Source organism: Zingiber officinale, chromosome 6A (assembly GCF_018446385.1).
Source record: "Zingiber officinale cultivar Zhangliang chromosome 6A, Zo_v1.1, whole genome shotgun sequence".
NCBI lineage: Eukaryota > Viridiplantae > Streptophyta > Magnoliopsida > Zingiberales > Zingiberaceae > Zingiber > Zingiber officinale.
The window spans coordinates 95,768,858-95,784,886 of record NC_055997.1 but is presented as its reverse complement, the minus strand read 5'-3'; the positions used below and the strand labels follow the sequence as shown (position 1 = coordinate 95,784,886).

The following is a 16,029-nucleotide window of genomic DNA, read 5'->3' as shown; positions in this document are numbered from 1 at the left end:
ACAATAGCTAATAAAGCAGGAAGGAATTATAAATTTAACTTATCGGTATGTGGATAATTTTGATAGAGAAAAAATATAAACAGTCTATATATTTTTTGATATTACCTATAGAGTTGAATTTTAAAAAAAATAGAGTTTTCATGCTAATAACATGTTATGAAATTATATAAGTAATTACATACAAAAAAGGAAATATTATTGACCTTTTATTTTTCTCATTTTTGAAAAGAATACATATATGATATTTATGGTACATAATCATCTTGAAGCTCCTATGCTCATACATTTATATAAATTAGGAGGTTCCTAGAGCCCATAAAATATGGAGCAATGAGAAAGTTTACATAGAATTGAAGGTTAATGGGCATCCACTTACCTATGTTATTTTATTAAAAAAAAAATATACATTTTTCCCCTGGAATATTTGTAGAATTTTTTTGAATTTGAAAATTTTTTTCTCTCACAGAGCATGCATGATTGAACATGTGTCCTTCTTTCTATCATCTTTTAATAACTGCAATATATACAAAGAGGGCTAGGGAAAAAAAAGAAAAATAATATTAATATTTTATTTGTCGAAAAGAACCTCATAGAGGTACATGGATTTCAGAGTAGTACAATATTCTGTTTCAGAGGAGTACAATATTCTGGGTTAGATTTCATCATTGTCATTATTTCGTCCCTTATGACAAAGTTGTTTTCATAGCCAAATGATGGCACATTTGGAGCAGCAGTTTGGTCAAATGTTTAATAATAAAATCGTCTCCACTTGCCTGACGATGTTGACTGTATTAGTTTTCTATCATCGATCCAAACACTGGAAAAGCAAGTTGAGCATCTGAGTTTGTCTTATTTGATAGTCCTTTTAGCATCGTTCATAAAACAAAAGGAAAGTAAGATTAAATAAACAATACATGACCGGTAGAGTTGAACGCCTCTCAATTAAGATTTTTGGATTATTCAAATTAGACCGATCCGACATCATATAACGGAGACAGATTGCCCCCACCATCTTAATAAATTGAAAATTTCTCTATTCAATTCAATCCAATTCAAAATAAATTATGAATTAAATAGACCAATCTATATGAGTTCATAAAAAAATATTTAAAAAATTAAATTTGGATGGTAAATTAGGTAGATCAAACTCATATAAAATATAAAAAATTTAAATTTGGATGGTAGATTAGACAAGTCCATCAGTTCATTGAATTTACACTTGATTTTAAATTTCGAAAAAAAATAAATTTTCAACCATCAAACTCATGCCCACCACCGATTGATCCACCTAAATCCGATCTATTTAAATCCGTCCTAAAATAAATTGATAAAATTTTAACCTAACATTAAATCATTAGATGGTATCAGAAGCCCAACTTAAATTGACTATCCTAATTTAAATTATAAATTTCATTTTGTTCCGAGAGAGACACGATAGCCTTGCAAGACTCAAATGGATCCTTTAATTATTAAACATTAAAATCACTGAATCTGTTCAGAGACAAAGTTGGAAGTTTTGAGATTTTTTTTAATAAGAATATTTTAAGAAACCACTAACATGGATGGGAGATGCACGTCTTTTTCTTTGTTTTTTGGATGGGAAGGAAAAAACATTTTGAAACTAACGGTCTCGCCGAGAGCAAAAACACATAAATTAATGACCACCTTGTGATTCAAAGTCCAGTCACATATTACAATGATTCCCAACATGCCTCCTACTCCATGCTGCTTTTATTACAGGACCAGACGTGGAAGTGAGTTTTTAGAACCGCTATCACAAAGAAATATGATCAGTAAACATTTTTTTCTTTTTATTCCAGAGTTTCTGTTACACATTCCTGTGATAGGTTGTCTAAAATATTGGCATGTTGTCTCATGGTTTCATAAGCGACTCCTTGATGAAAGAGAGAACCAGAGGCACATCGACTGTCCAAGCAACTGATACAGGAGAATAACCTGTCCAAGGATTGATTGCATTCCACCTAAAAATTAACTTAGCTTAGAGGGGGGAATAAAACACCTGCGTATGATTTGTGATCAATCTAAAAAAGGTAGTATGACCTACTTTTTCAATCCTTGGTCCATCAGTGTATGACCTGCACAGATGCCCAGTGTCTCAACCCTTACGACTCCCTTCTTATATGTGAAGAGATCTGGACGAACTAGAGCAGTAAAGCTCACTGGGTCGTGTAGGAAAATACCTGCATGTGGTAACGATATTATCGTTTGGCATCTATATAAGAAATGTCACTGCTAGTGAAAAAGGGAGAGCAGGCAAAGTGCTTAATTTACCGTAAACGCCATCAGATTTAACATGCCAATCTCTGTAAAACTTGCACATCTCACATAAAATATGTGAATGCTTGCCTTTGGAGTTTCTTATCTTGGCGAGGTCTGCGTCTGAAGTGGCAGACTGAAATTTCTCAATGCAAGTTCATGAATGCAGAATTAATTTGTTGAACTGCGAAATGAGACAAAGCTAGGGTACCTGAAAATTTGACCTGAGTAGTGATGTTTATCCCAACAATTGTTATGTCTGCTCCACAAGTAAAGACAACATCAGCTGCTTCTGGATCTCCAAATATCTGCAAGATCAGTGCTCAAAATTGGAAAGATAAAGCAGTTACCAGGCCCAGGCATTATCAAGACACTTGCATCATTTGTCAAGATTTGGAGAAAGAAGAGAGATTCAATATGTAATGTACTACAATGTTGGGCAGAGTTAAGACAGTCGATTCTGATAGTGATTTTTTGTTGGAACAAATGAAAAGTCATATCAAAACACCTGAGAAACCAAGTATCTAAAGAACTGATCTAATCTGATTAACAACTTTTACCAGCTCATCTGAGATAACCATTAAATTGGAGAGAATGAAAATTCTTTCAGCATAAGTGTGCCGCTTAAGGTGATTACATAGGTGTTCAATTCAAAGTTTCAAGCAGAACAGAATCTACGTGCAAAGAACATTTGGATCAAATAAATCTGAATGCATAAAGATTGCATACTGCAAAAACGTAGACTAAATGGATGATACATAGGCATCAGTGCTTGGGAATTTATGGGCTTGAAGAAGAAAATTATACAAATAGTTGCATAGGGAAAAGAATAATAGAAGAGGACATGTGAAATATTACATAATGGCATCATCATATGAGTGAAAAAAAATAAACATTAATGAAGGGTGAATGTAGAACCAATTTGATAAAGAATTTAAAAACATGTATGATTTTGCAAATTAATTTATTATGCTGGACTCGCAGTAGTTTTGCAAGCCACACCACAAAATTAGATTATCAGCAACAAAATACGATAAAAGACAAAAAAACTAAATAACCAGTGCAAGTAGTAGAATATAATTGTTTACATTTGCTTCAGAAGCAGGGTTGACGTTTCCAGCAGCAAAGAAAGCCCCGCCAAGAATAACTATCTTCTTTACCTTGCTCGCGAAGGAAGAATCTCTTTTTATTGCCTGCATAAGCAAACTTGAACCAGTTTGGTAATTGAAACATACCATAGTGTTTTGACAGTTTATGAAGGAAAAAGAACTTAGTTCATCATCATATTTGAAATTGAAGCATTCTACTGTTATATACTCATTGGTTATAGAAAACCTATTTGTACATTTTAATCATCAAAGACTTACCAATGCCAAATTTGTTAAAGGCCCCAATGCAAGAATAGATACTTCATCAGGATACTGAGAAACCTTTTCTACCAAAAACTCAGATGCACTTGTCTCTATCTTTTTCCCAGCTGGTGGTGGAAGAAATATATTGCCAAGCCCATCAGATCCATGGACAAAATCAGCCACACGTGGCTTTCCTCCCTACAGAAGCAAGCATAGAATTAGCTCTGCTAAATAAGGATTAATCACACAACATATAGTCAAGCCATAATAATCATGATGAAGAAAGAAAGATTGAACATTTGTTATAAGTTAAGCATAGAATTGCTGCATTACCAATGTGTTGTTACATTTGGAAGAAAACATGATAAGAAACCAACTAACAACTATGATGTTGGGAGAGCCTGGATTCAACCATGAACTGAAAGGATTGTGATACAATAAAATAAATCTAAAGGATGCATCTACAATAGGATCTAACTGTCATCAATCTTTAAGGTAATACAAAACTGAAATTGATACAATGGCAAACCAAATGTTGACTTCCATAGTTAATGTTATTGTATCTCTTACTTGTCGCCAGAGTTTCTGTAAGTGGGTGACACTCCGTAGTCCTTCTCAAATGGAGAAGAGAGGAGGAAAAAGAAGCTCTCTTGAATCCAAGGTTCAAGATGATGCCCTAATCAATGAGCTTCTTCCCTTTATATACCAAGCTCATCCTATAGGACCATCCACATAAAGCCCATACATCATTAACAACCTATTAATGTTAATGAACCAGATTAACAGATCTACATATTGATCTGTAAACCTGTGATAAGGTTCCACATCCATATCTCATAGTTGGAAGTTTCGTAGCAGCCTATAAACTCTTCTTTCATAGTGGAAGTGACTATTAGTGTATGTTTGATGCTTTTCCATGATATAGCCCCTCCTGCCAACATGAAGACATAACCTGAGGTGGACCTCCTGCTATCTAAGCATCCAGCAAAATCAAAGTCTGAATATCCAATAATCTCCGAATAACATGATCTCCAATAGGTGAACATGTAATCCTTCGTTCTTTGCCAATATCGTATAACCCTCTTTATAATTTTCTAATCTTACTAAAATATCTTCCCAACATCCCCACAATGTACGTAAGATCCGAACGCATACACACTTGAGCATATATCAAACTCCCTACTGCCGATGCATAGGGGAATTGCTGCATTTTCTTAATCTTAAGTTTATGGCATGAACTAAGTCTAGCACCCTTTGACACAGAAGTGTCGCAATTCTGCATGTCATACCGAATGAGCACCTTTTCTATATAGGCATTTTGTGATAGTCCAATTGTGCACCTTAAATGATCACGAACAATTTGTGTGTCTAAGACAGGATATATCACCAAGATCCTTCATTTCAAATTCAGCAGATAGAAATGACTTGGTTTCTAGTAGTAAACCCTTATCATTGCTTGCAAACAATATATCATCCACATACAGAACAAGTATAATAAACTTGCTCCAAATTTGATATACAAACATTGATCAACTGGATTTCCTTAAAACCGTATGAACAAACCACTTGATCAAACTTCCGGTACCATTCACAAGATGCTTGCTTTAAATCATAAATGAACTCCCTTAGTTTATATACTCAGTGCTTTGAATCTCCCGACTTAAAGTTCTTCAGTTGCACCATGTATATAGTTTTCTCAATGTTTCCATTGAGAAACACAGTCTTAATTCCCATTTGGTGTAGTTCTAGGTCATAATGAGCTATAAGTACCATGATTATGATAAAGGAATCTTTTGTCAAAACTGATGCAAAAGTCTCCTTGTAATTAATGTCCTCATTTTAAGTGAATCCCTTGGCAACTAGGCATGCTTTATACTTTTCAACATTGCCATGTGAACCTTGTTTGATTTTAAATATTCATTTACAACCAACAAATTTTACACCTTCAAGCAATTTGACAAGTTCTCAAATGTCATTGTCCACCATTGACTTCATCTTTGCTCTTATGGCTTTGATCTATTTTTCCATATGAGGGCATTGTTTAACTTCTTAGAAAGATGTGAGATAATCTTCCAACCCTATGTCAAACTAATACTCTTGGAGATATAAATAATCATGAGACATTGTTAATCTCCTTTCTTTAATGGATCTTCTTAGTGACACTTAATCTTAAAGTGGTTTGGAGTCATTCTCAACCATGGGAGGAAATACCTTTATTTGAGATGACGTACCTTCCAATTGAATTGGAAGGGAGATGAAAATATCGTGGTCAACTACCCCTTCCAGTTGTGCAACTTCAACTGTATGTGGAATGGTAACTATTTCACTATCAACTACATCAGTAGTTACTATATTAGGATCACTAATATTCTACTCAAATGATATTCCCTAACTTTATCACTCCCACCATCCTCAATAAATTTGACATTTTTTGTCTCGAAAAAGGATCTACTCAAGGAGTTGTAAAACTTGAAACCTCTTGAGTTTTCAGAGTATTCTATAAAATAACAACTAACAATTCTTGAGTTCAATTTTCTTTCATTAGGCCTATAGAGCCTAGCCTCAAATGGACAACCTCAGACATGTAGATGTCTAAACCTAGGCGCTCTATCTGTCCATAACTCGTATGAGATTTTCATTACCGCCTTACTAGGAATTATGTTGTGTAAGTAAACCGTAGTCTTGAGTGTCTCACCCCACATAAAAGAAAATGTAATCATACTTCTCACCATGTCTTTTAGGGTCCGGTTTCATTGCTCTGTTGCACCATTCTACTGAGGGGTTTAGGCATGGTATATTGCTCCATGATTCCGCACTTTGTAAGGTAATTCGCAAATGGCCCAGAACGTTATTCACTTGATCCGTTAGATCTACAATAGTATTCACTATGGTCTAATCTTACGACTTTAATCTTCTTACCAAGTTATTTTCAACTTCGGTTTTGAAGGTTTTGAATATGTCTAGGGATTATGACTTCTAGTTAAGGTACAAGTATTTGTATCGAGAATAGTCGTCTATAAAACCTATAAAGTATATGCTTGTCTGTTTTAAGAAACTTTAGGGAATGGCCCACATATATCCATATGTATAAACTCTAAGACTCCATTACTCCGTCTTGAACCCTTATTACTCTTGTTAGTAGTTTTCTCCTTAACACACTCAATGCAGATTCTAAAATCTGACATATCAAGGAAATTAAGAATTTCTATGGCATTAACCTTTCTAGGCGTTGTTTAAAGATATGTCCTAAATGTCTATGCTACAATATAGATGAATTATCATTTGTCACACCACTCTTTACACCTATACTATGCATCACAATATTATCCGTATGAGTTTCAGTGTCCAATCTGTATAGTTTGTTAGTTATCACACCTATACTATGCATCACAATATTATCCGTATGAGTTTCAGTGTCCAATCTGTATAGTTTGTTAGTTAAGGAACCAATACAACATAAGATAGAATTTCAAAAAATATTAAACTTTTCATTTTTCAAATGAACAAGTGTATCTAAGTATGTCCAAACATGAAATAAAAATTAAGTTCTGTCTAATTGACGACACTATAAATGTATTTTCTAAATTCAAAAGTACATTGTTCCCTAAATAAATTCTTAAAACACCTATTGCATCTACTTTTGTCTTCTTGCCAGTTCCCATATAGATGATTCTTTCAGCATCAATTTGCATTTGTCACCTGAGGCAAATATGCATAGTTACACTTATGTGAGTAATTGCACCTGTATCTATCCACTAAGTGTTATTAGGTACAGTAGCTGGTTGACTTCTAAACTAGCAAAGTTGGAAAATATACCTTGCAAAGTTGAAAAATATACCTTTCTTGACACGCCAATTAACGTATCTGATGCAATCCTTTTTCAGATAACCATTCTTTTTACAAAAAAAATAAGTTGGGTTTGAATCTTGTTGCTTTTACACTTTATGCCCTGAAGCCCTAGTCGTTGTAAGTTATTTACACTTTTACCCTTACCATTACCTTTTTTTTTCCTCTTGTTCGAATACTGAGATGAGGATGCAAAGTGAGCACTATGAGTGGCATGCCTCAATCTCTTTTCTTCCTATACACACTAAGCTATAAGCTCATGTAGTGTTCGCTTCTCCTTTTGAGTGTTGTAACTTATCTAAAAGACAGTGAACTGTGTAAGTAAAAAGATTAGGATAAGGTTCACAAGAATGCTTTTAGACATATCTAACTTTAGTGTTTTAAGCCTTGTAATTAAGTTTGACATCTTCATGATGTACTCCCTAATGCTATCCTTCCTGTTGTACCGCATGGGCACTAACTGTAGGATCGAAAAGAATTTAGATATCTCCACAATGACATGATATTGTCCACTTTGGGCCTAAGCCCTCATGGTTTTGCTCTTGGGCTCTACCCAAAAGGCCTCATGCCAATGGAGATATCTTTTTCTTATAAACCCATGATCTTTTCCATGTGTTTTCAATATGGGACTATGTTTGCAACCTTGCAACCCCAACAATCCCCCCCTCAAACAAAGGACCATGGGCTTCCCACGTCCGATCCTCGACCCACCAGGTCTTCCTGCCCCTCGGTCTACTCGACCTACTAGGACTTCCTGCCCCTCGATCTACCCGACCTACTAGGACTTCCTTGCCTAGCCGCAACTAGGACTTCCTGCCCCTCGGTCCACCCGACCTACTAGGACTTCCTGCCTGGTGTCTGGTCCTCTTAATCCGAACATAGGAGCCCCCACTTTCTTTGTTCGAGCTCAATATTGTACTCACATGGTTCAATCAGACTATAGCTCTTGTGCACAGTCGGCGGTTAAACCTTCTGGCAGTCCGGGCTCTGATACCAATTGTAGGATCGAAAAGAATTTAGATATCTCCACAATGACATGATATTGTCCACTTTGGGCCTAAGCCCTCATGGTTTTGCTCTTGGGCTCTACCCAAAAGGCCTCATGCCAATGGAGATATCTTTTTCTTATAAACCCATGATCTTTTCCATGTGTTTTCAATATGGGACTATGTTTGCAACCTTTCAACCCCAACACTAACTTCGTGAGAAGCATAGTAGTCTTGACCTTTTCGTTTGAGTTGAATCGATTTGCTATCTCCCTAATGAAGGTTTTAACATCTTCATTCTCAGTTATTGAACCTCTAAGTGATTTCGGAATAGACATATTTATGATCATAAGACTTATGCGATTTGATTGCTCTCACTTGTCAAAGATCACTTTTTGATCCGCAGTGGAATCACTAGTCAAAGATGTGAAGCGATCATGTCTAAATGCAAAGTCTAAATCCACAAAACCTAATAAAATTGTTATACGCTCTTTCCATTATCCAAAGCTTGTACAAGTAAGTACGAGGATGTTATTCAAATTAGCAGACATTGAAAGCACTACATAAACAAAAGCAAATAATATAGCTCAATTTAATTAAGTAAAGCATGTATCTTTATAGCTGTGCAGTAACATAATGTAACAAACAAAACGTACAACTTAATGGACATTAATTGAGATACTAGTAAAATATTAGGTTAAATCTTTGGACTAAATTGTAACTTGCTATTGGTATTCTCTAAACAACTCATAACTTCCTTCATCTACAGCACAACGCTCCTTCCTTTGGGCCGACACGTCATGCACATGATTAATATTACGTATGAGTTTCCTTAATTAGCTTATGTTTTCAACACCACTCACAACACATCTAATTGGCTATATAGTGTCCCTTCCTTTGGGCCGACATACTATGTGTATGACTTAAAAGCCAAACTAAACTTGTGAGCTTTCTTAAATATATATCCGGCATAAGAATGCTTTTTCTTTGGGTCACTCACCCTTAGCATTGATATACATCCCTCTACGCTAATACTCCTAGCCTTCCCAATAGTTTTCGCTTTGGCGATAGTATACTCCGACATAAGTTGAGTTCCTTGATCGACTAGAAAGACTTCAATTCACGAGTTCATCCACCCCAATCGATTGATGAATACCAATCGATCCACTAATCGATTTGAAAACCTTATGTGGAGAATCAAATGAATCGCAATCGATTGGTGATATCTAATTAATTGTCCCAATCGATTCCGAGACCTTCTGTATCCGACCCAGGGTTCTCCAATCAATTAACCCTTTATGGCAATTGATTGACCCTTTATAACAATCAATTCGTGTTAATCACTCAATCGCCCAATCGACTTGGAGACCTTCTTTGCACGATCCCAAAGTTTACCAATCGATTGGTCCTCATCGCAATCAATTGGTGAACACCAATCAATCACTCAATTGATTCTCGGCCTTTCTGTGCGCATTCTAGGCATCCCAATCAATTTGTTCTTATGCCAATCAATTAATGAACACTAATCAATCACCTAATCGATTTAGGAACATTCTGTTCCCAACGTAATTTGTCAACTAAAAATCCTAAAATTGAGCCGTTAATTGCGTTCTTCATGGATAATGCGAAAAACTCAATTCATAGGTTAAATACTAACCTATTCATGCTACATTCAACGAATATGAATTAATTTCGCTCATCCATATGGAATCAAATGCAAAATCAATATATATTTCTAAATTGTTAATGTCATTGTATCTCTTACTTGTTGCTAGGAGTGGGCGGCAATCCATAGTCCTTCTCAAATGGGGAAGAGAGGAGGAAGAAGAAGCTCTCTTGAATCCAAGGTTAAAGATGATGCCCTAATTAATTAGCTTCTTCCCTTATATATGAAGCCCATCTATAGGGACCATCCACATAAAGCTCATAAATCATTAACAATCCATTAATGTTAATGAAGCAGGTTAACAAATCTACACATTAAATCCACATCTAATATCTTAAAACCTCTTCATACATAAAACATTAGATCACTTAATTAAGGTTTAGTTCCTTAATGACAATTAGTAGTGTGTGTGTTAATTAAGTGTAATTCCATTTATGGAGATTAAGCCCACCCATGTGGACTTAATCGGATTAAGCTCACTCATGTGAACTTAATCCTTCACGAACATTATAGAGAGGCATGACCCTTCGTTGTCGTGTGGCATAACTATGCCTCTTGTGGCTTCTTTCATTTATAATGGGGGTGATTCTTTGAGTGAGTAGTTGTATGAGTCCTTTACCTAGAGACAGTTGGTCATATGCCAACGATTCGATGTTTCTACAAAAAAAGAAAAAGGTCATACGTTGACCTGGGCACCCCACATGGCTGGCCCACATCCATATGTAGAGAGGTAAATCAAAAAATTGAGCAGGCTACTACGTGGGAGGGTATTTTCTGTCGGAGTTGGTAAGTATTCCCCGATACTAGTCAGCCTTTCAACATCTTCAGTTCAAGTAATGGTTCTAGTCATTACAGTTGACCCCATTGTACCATGATTCAAACTTAGAGCACTTTATAACCTGGTTGGATTAGGATTTCTCTAATTATAGGTGTTTTTTGGACTTCAATTAACCTTTGGTGTTGGATTTAGATATACTTGAGTTGGGCTTAGGATGCGTGCATTTCTTTGTTGTTTTCAATGGATCCTGGTTGCTCTTAATTGAGGCACTCATACCCAATCTGAAGGAGCGCTTGGGGCATCCACATTCCTCCATAATCAAGGGACCTAGTTCCACAATAGCAGTGCGCTATTAATTTGAAGGGTCATTTGGAGGGTTTTAGTTCTTCATGAGTCCTCATTCCTTTTTATGTTTTGGCTATTCAAAAGGATAGTTAATGTTCCTATAGGCTCAATGTCAAATCAATTAAAATGTTTGTTCAATGGCAAAGCAATTGAAGGGTTGTTTGTTCAAGGGTTGGCTATGATGTGAGGGAAGTATTACATGCCTTTAAAAGTCACCTTTGAAGAGTTACTAGCAAACCAAACTTATTCAAGGGTTGGTTATGCCCTTACGTATATGGTGTTTTAGCAGGCTATTTGAGGTCTCATTGTTCCATTTACAGAGGCTGAAATTGTTCATTCCATAAATTGTTTAGGTAAGGCAAATAATCAAGACAAATGGCTTTAATCCTAAGTTTTTGCTCACTTGGGATGTTGTCAAACACAATTTACTAAACTTGGTTCGGGATTTTTACAATGGAAACTTATGACTCAATAGTTTTAATCACTTTTTTGTATCATTCATTCCCATAGACTTGGGCCTTTTGACAGATTGCACTAGACTCTGGTGCACCGTATTGTAAAGATAATGCTGAAGGTATTCAGTTACAAGACATTATTCATTACTTAGTGGAACAACATCAATTTATTTTTGTGAAGGGACATAATTGTGATGACTATTTTATGTATGCCTTGCAGGCACTTAAATGGTGCAAGATCAATGAGGAGGCAATAATGATAATATTTTATTACGAAAACACTCAAGGGTTGCACGTTGCTGGTGTGATCCCTGTTGCACTTCGGAATTTTGAATCGTGTATATGGTGACTTAGGGGTTGCACTTTGCTGGTAGGATCCCTGTTGACTCTAAGCTTTTCTGCATTTAGCCGTCTTTTCAACATTTGAATGGGTAAATATATTCTATCCCTACCATTGTTCCAAAAATAAAATAAAAAATCAATGCACTTACAGTAGAAAAATTTATGAAAAAATGAAATTAAGGCGCACGATATAAATGGGATTTGCATCTCAATGTATAAGTTTGACAATAAATATATGACAAAACCTCTTATAACTGGTTTGGAAGCAGCATTTACATGGTCATGCTTATGGCTTGTAAGTTATAACTGCATATAACTTGCCCAAAAGAAACTTGGAAACTAATTAATGAAAAAAGAATCTGGCAATATTTCACTTATTGTGATTAACATGGTAGCAACCTACATCGAGTCTCTCAATATGAAGGCACCCTTATCTCAGTTTCTCAGTGATATCCTATATGCATGGTTCCTCAATGATCTATCATATATGCACGGATGCACAGAATTATTCTATTCATGTATTTAGGATTTCACAAGTGAGATGGAAGGGACAAATCTTGTAAGATAAAAAGGAATCATATAGGTTGATGAATTTCAACAATAAACTAGCTACACATAACAAACAGACAAGCCTTTTCAAAAATGCACTAGTGGCCTGTCATGTGCAATCAGAAATTGAAGCTTGTTAGGAAACTAAAATAGACAGAGCTGATTTGGCACATTGGACAATAACAAGAAGATACCTTTAAAGGCTCGTGACTTCCTTCAGCTACTGGAACCTCTGGATGTCCAGCAATCTCACACTATCCTTTTCAACAGTGCAAATTATAAGATACATGCGAAGAGATCACAGTAGTGAAATATCCTAATAATCAAATTAGGAACCCAACTGCTGATTGAACAAAACAGAGTATTCTAATATGGAGTGTAGTAAAGTACCAAAAGTAAGGCGTTGCGAGTAGCATCTTCAGTGCTCACGTTTCCAAAAATTGTTGTCAAACCCAAAACTTCAATCTCTGATTTTTGAAACGCCATTAATATGGCCATGCTGTCATCTGCAATCAAAGTGAATGGGTAACACACACAGCTATACAGCACATTTTCAGTGGATTTTTCATTTCAATTAAGCTGCTTTCCCATAGCATAGTTAAAATAGCAAAATAGAAACGGATAATTTGAACAAGAATGAGATGACTTTCAGACTGATCAGCATAAGCAAGATTCAGGTGCCTCATCCAGTGGTCTTTTGAAATTGACACTATGTTAAGTCCATATGCCTCAATCTGCACTCTCATGAGATTGTGTGACTCGACGGACCATCTTGCGAAAGAACAACAAACCATTAAAATAATAGTCATGGTCTTAGTTGTGAATGAATGCAACAATAGGATGAGCACTTTCCTGTTAGGCTTTATCATAATCTAGTCTCATTACATTCAGGTAGAATGTGGGCAGGAATTGGTAAAATAGAAATTAAATAATATTAGTGGTACAGCCCTACGAAAATAAAATGAATTAGTAATTTTAGGCCACGGACCAGTTTATTTACTCTAGCAATTTTATTTAAATTGGTATTGGTATATTTTATTTGCATCCCTTTGAGCTAAAATACGGTTTTAAACAAATATGAAATATGAATGAATGTGATGTAGTATTTATAATTTATTCTTAACCAACGAAAGCTTAAATTAAGTTGTAGCAACAAGTTGACCAAGAAAAATCAATATGATATATCTTATATACTGGTTGCTAGTTTAATGATAGGACTCGTGATTCAGTTAACTAATTGTGATATGCAATAAATAGATTAATACCCTCACTCAGCACTCTGACTTAATATTCTCCTGTTGGTCTGAAGGGATAAGATAATGTGACTATGACTAGATATAACACTAGCGCTATAATAGTCATTCCACAAATTATAGAATAAATTATAGTTTCTATGTTAGTTTATCTGCCCTATGTCCTGTATTTTCAGACGACTTGTGCATTCACAATGCCTGAGAACTTTGGGTTTGTCAACACTAACGGTTGTTTAAGGCGCACGCAATGTAAGACAGTCAAAGGCTAGTCATCCTCCACGAATTATCCACCTTTGTAAAGCGTGATTTCAACATCATAGTGCAACTTGAACACGCAATAAGGCCCACTAATGCGAAATTCATCATCTCAAATACAATCCAGGAGATGCGAACAAGCATCAAGTTTTGCTAACGGGGAATTAAACACGCAACAACCAACTCTCCGTGCAAACATCGTAAATTTTCTTTAAAAAAACTATGTAAAGTCTCGTTTTAACACATAAACAATTGTTTATTTTGGTACAGATCGTGCAGTTATAGGCGATAAAGACATGCAATTCAACAATATCTTCTAAGTCACGCATCGAAGCTAACGTCAAAGCTATCGAGCATCGATGGGGTAGTACTAAAAGTAATTTATTTAAAACTATCGCGGATATGAATATGCTCGATTTCTTCTGTTCTTCAAAAGAGAAGGATGAATCCATCTCTCCAACCAAAATAAAATGCATTTCCAGACTAAACCAGAGCGCAATTCAAATCGTTCCTTCCCACTCATTTTACAAAACGAAGCAAGGATAAGGCTCGAGAAACATGAGAAAAGAACCAACCGGCAACAGATTTCTCTGAAAGCCAACGCCAACTGGAGGAGAAAAAACGGCGATACCTATTCCGGGATCCGTGTCGATGATGACCTTGATCGGCGCAGCAAATGCGGTATGGTCCTCGCCGTTCTCCAAAGATCCAATCGCCGGATCGAAGTTCTCCATTGCTCGATTCCTCTCCTTCGACAACAGATCGGGTAGAACTTCGTCGAATCTAATGGAAGGAATCGAGGAAGGGTGGAGGCGGAGGCGGAGGCGGAGGAGGCAGCCGGGACGCCTTCCTCTATCAAATCTCTTTATTTCTTTCAATATTATCGGAGCCGCCCGCACCGCCTGCCTTTAAGGTAGGATGGGGATCGCGAACGACGACACACGTGGCTGACGCTGCATGGACTCCTCGAAGTGCACACGACGTACACCGCGACTCGCGACACGAAAAAAAGACATTCGTCCCCTGTCCATATGACCCGTTCACCTACCCGGAACGTCATTCTTGAGTTCGACTTACCCTATTCATTTGACCTCTTCACCTACCCCGCACTATTGGTTCGACACGACAGCGATCGGTCCGTGGGCGCCGCATGCGTGCCGTGTCAACCGGAATGAGTTTTGATGATTTCTGGTTTCCTTCTGTACTTTTGATGCCTTTGTGACGCTGACGGATGTGAGCGCATCATTCCTTCCACGATTATCCACCCGCTCAGTTTGTGGGGCCGCAGGTTATCTTCCAATACAGGATCATTTGGCGAATTAAAAGGCCAGCATCCTTTGCAATGCTCTTTTAAAGCTTTAAAGTATACCTGCTGTCCAGTGGACGCATAATATTTTTGACTGATTAAGGATTAATTTTTAAGAATTGAAGATTTGAGATTTATTTTATCATACATCTATAATTTATTTACCTATATAAATCTTCCTCTATATTCGTGGGACCGATATTAGAAAGGTCGCTATACCTACTCCTCGCACGGCCCCACTAAAGAAATCCAATCACAAGCCCGAACCGTGGTGGGGCCCAACGCTTTGCCCAGTCCGCTCTCCGTTTGATTTGTCACTGGACTTTACGCAGATCTATTTTAAAATATGAATTCCGATACTCATTCGATGGCTTTAAGGAGAAAAATAAGTGAAAATTCTCTTGTAAATTCTGACATCTGCTGTTTAAAAACTCATCTAACTTATACAATATAATTATAACAAAAACATGATCACTTACTAGCTTAGTTTATTTTTATCTATTGTTTTTCTCGACGAGGCAATTAAAAAATTAGTTATTATGAAAATTAGGTAGAATATTCTTAGTATGATAAAGATACTATTCCTATTTTTATGGTTCTTGGTAAAGCTATAAATAAG

General features: G+C 36.3%; 1 protein-coding gene across 1 annotated transcript; it reads right to left on the bottom strand.

Annotated features, from left to right (window-relative positions):
- Positions 1–1,650: 1,650 nt before the first annotated feature.
- Positions 1,651–15,004, bottom strand: LOC121997026 (probable uridine nucleosidase 1). The gene is made up of 9 exons (XM_042551234.1): positions 14,736–15,004; positions 12,987–13,102; positions 12,791–12,850; positions 3,645–3,827; positions 3,366–3,470; positions 2,489–2,585; positions 2,293–2,400; positions 2,066–2,201; positions 1,651–1,982 (listed from the first exon to the last, which is right to left on the bottom strand). The coding sequence occupies exons 1-9, from the start codon at positions 14,836–14,838 to the stop codon at positions 1,874–1,876; spliced, it is 1,017 nt and encodes a 338-aa protein (XP_042407168.1). The 5' UTR covers positions 14,839–15,004; the 3' UTR covers positions 1,651–1,873.
- Between the last annotated feature and the right edge of the window lie 1,025 nt (positions 15,005–16,029).

What these genes read in the sequence shown, in the direction of transcription:
- LOC121997026 (XM_042551234.1), bottom strand. Translation starts at nt 14,838, where the DNA reads ATGGAGAACTTCGATCCGGCGATTGGATCTTTGGAGAACGGCGAGGAC. An exon ending in CTCGCAACGCCTTACTTTTG is followed by an intron (nt 12,851 to 12,986) that starts GTACTTTACTAC and finishes TGAAAAGGATAG; the next exon opens with TGTGAGATTGCTGGACATCC. An exon ending in GAAGTCACGAGCCTTTAAAG is followed by an intron (nt 3,828 to 12,790) that starts GTATCTTCTTGT and finishes TTGCTTCTGTAG; the next exon opens with GGAGGAAAGCCACGTGTGGC.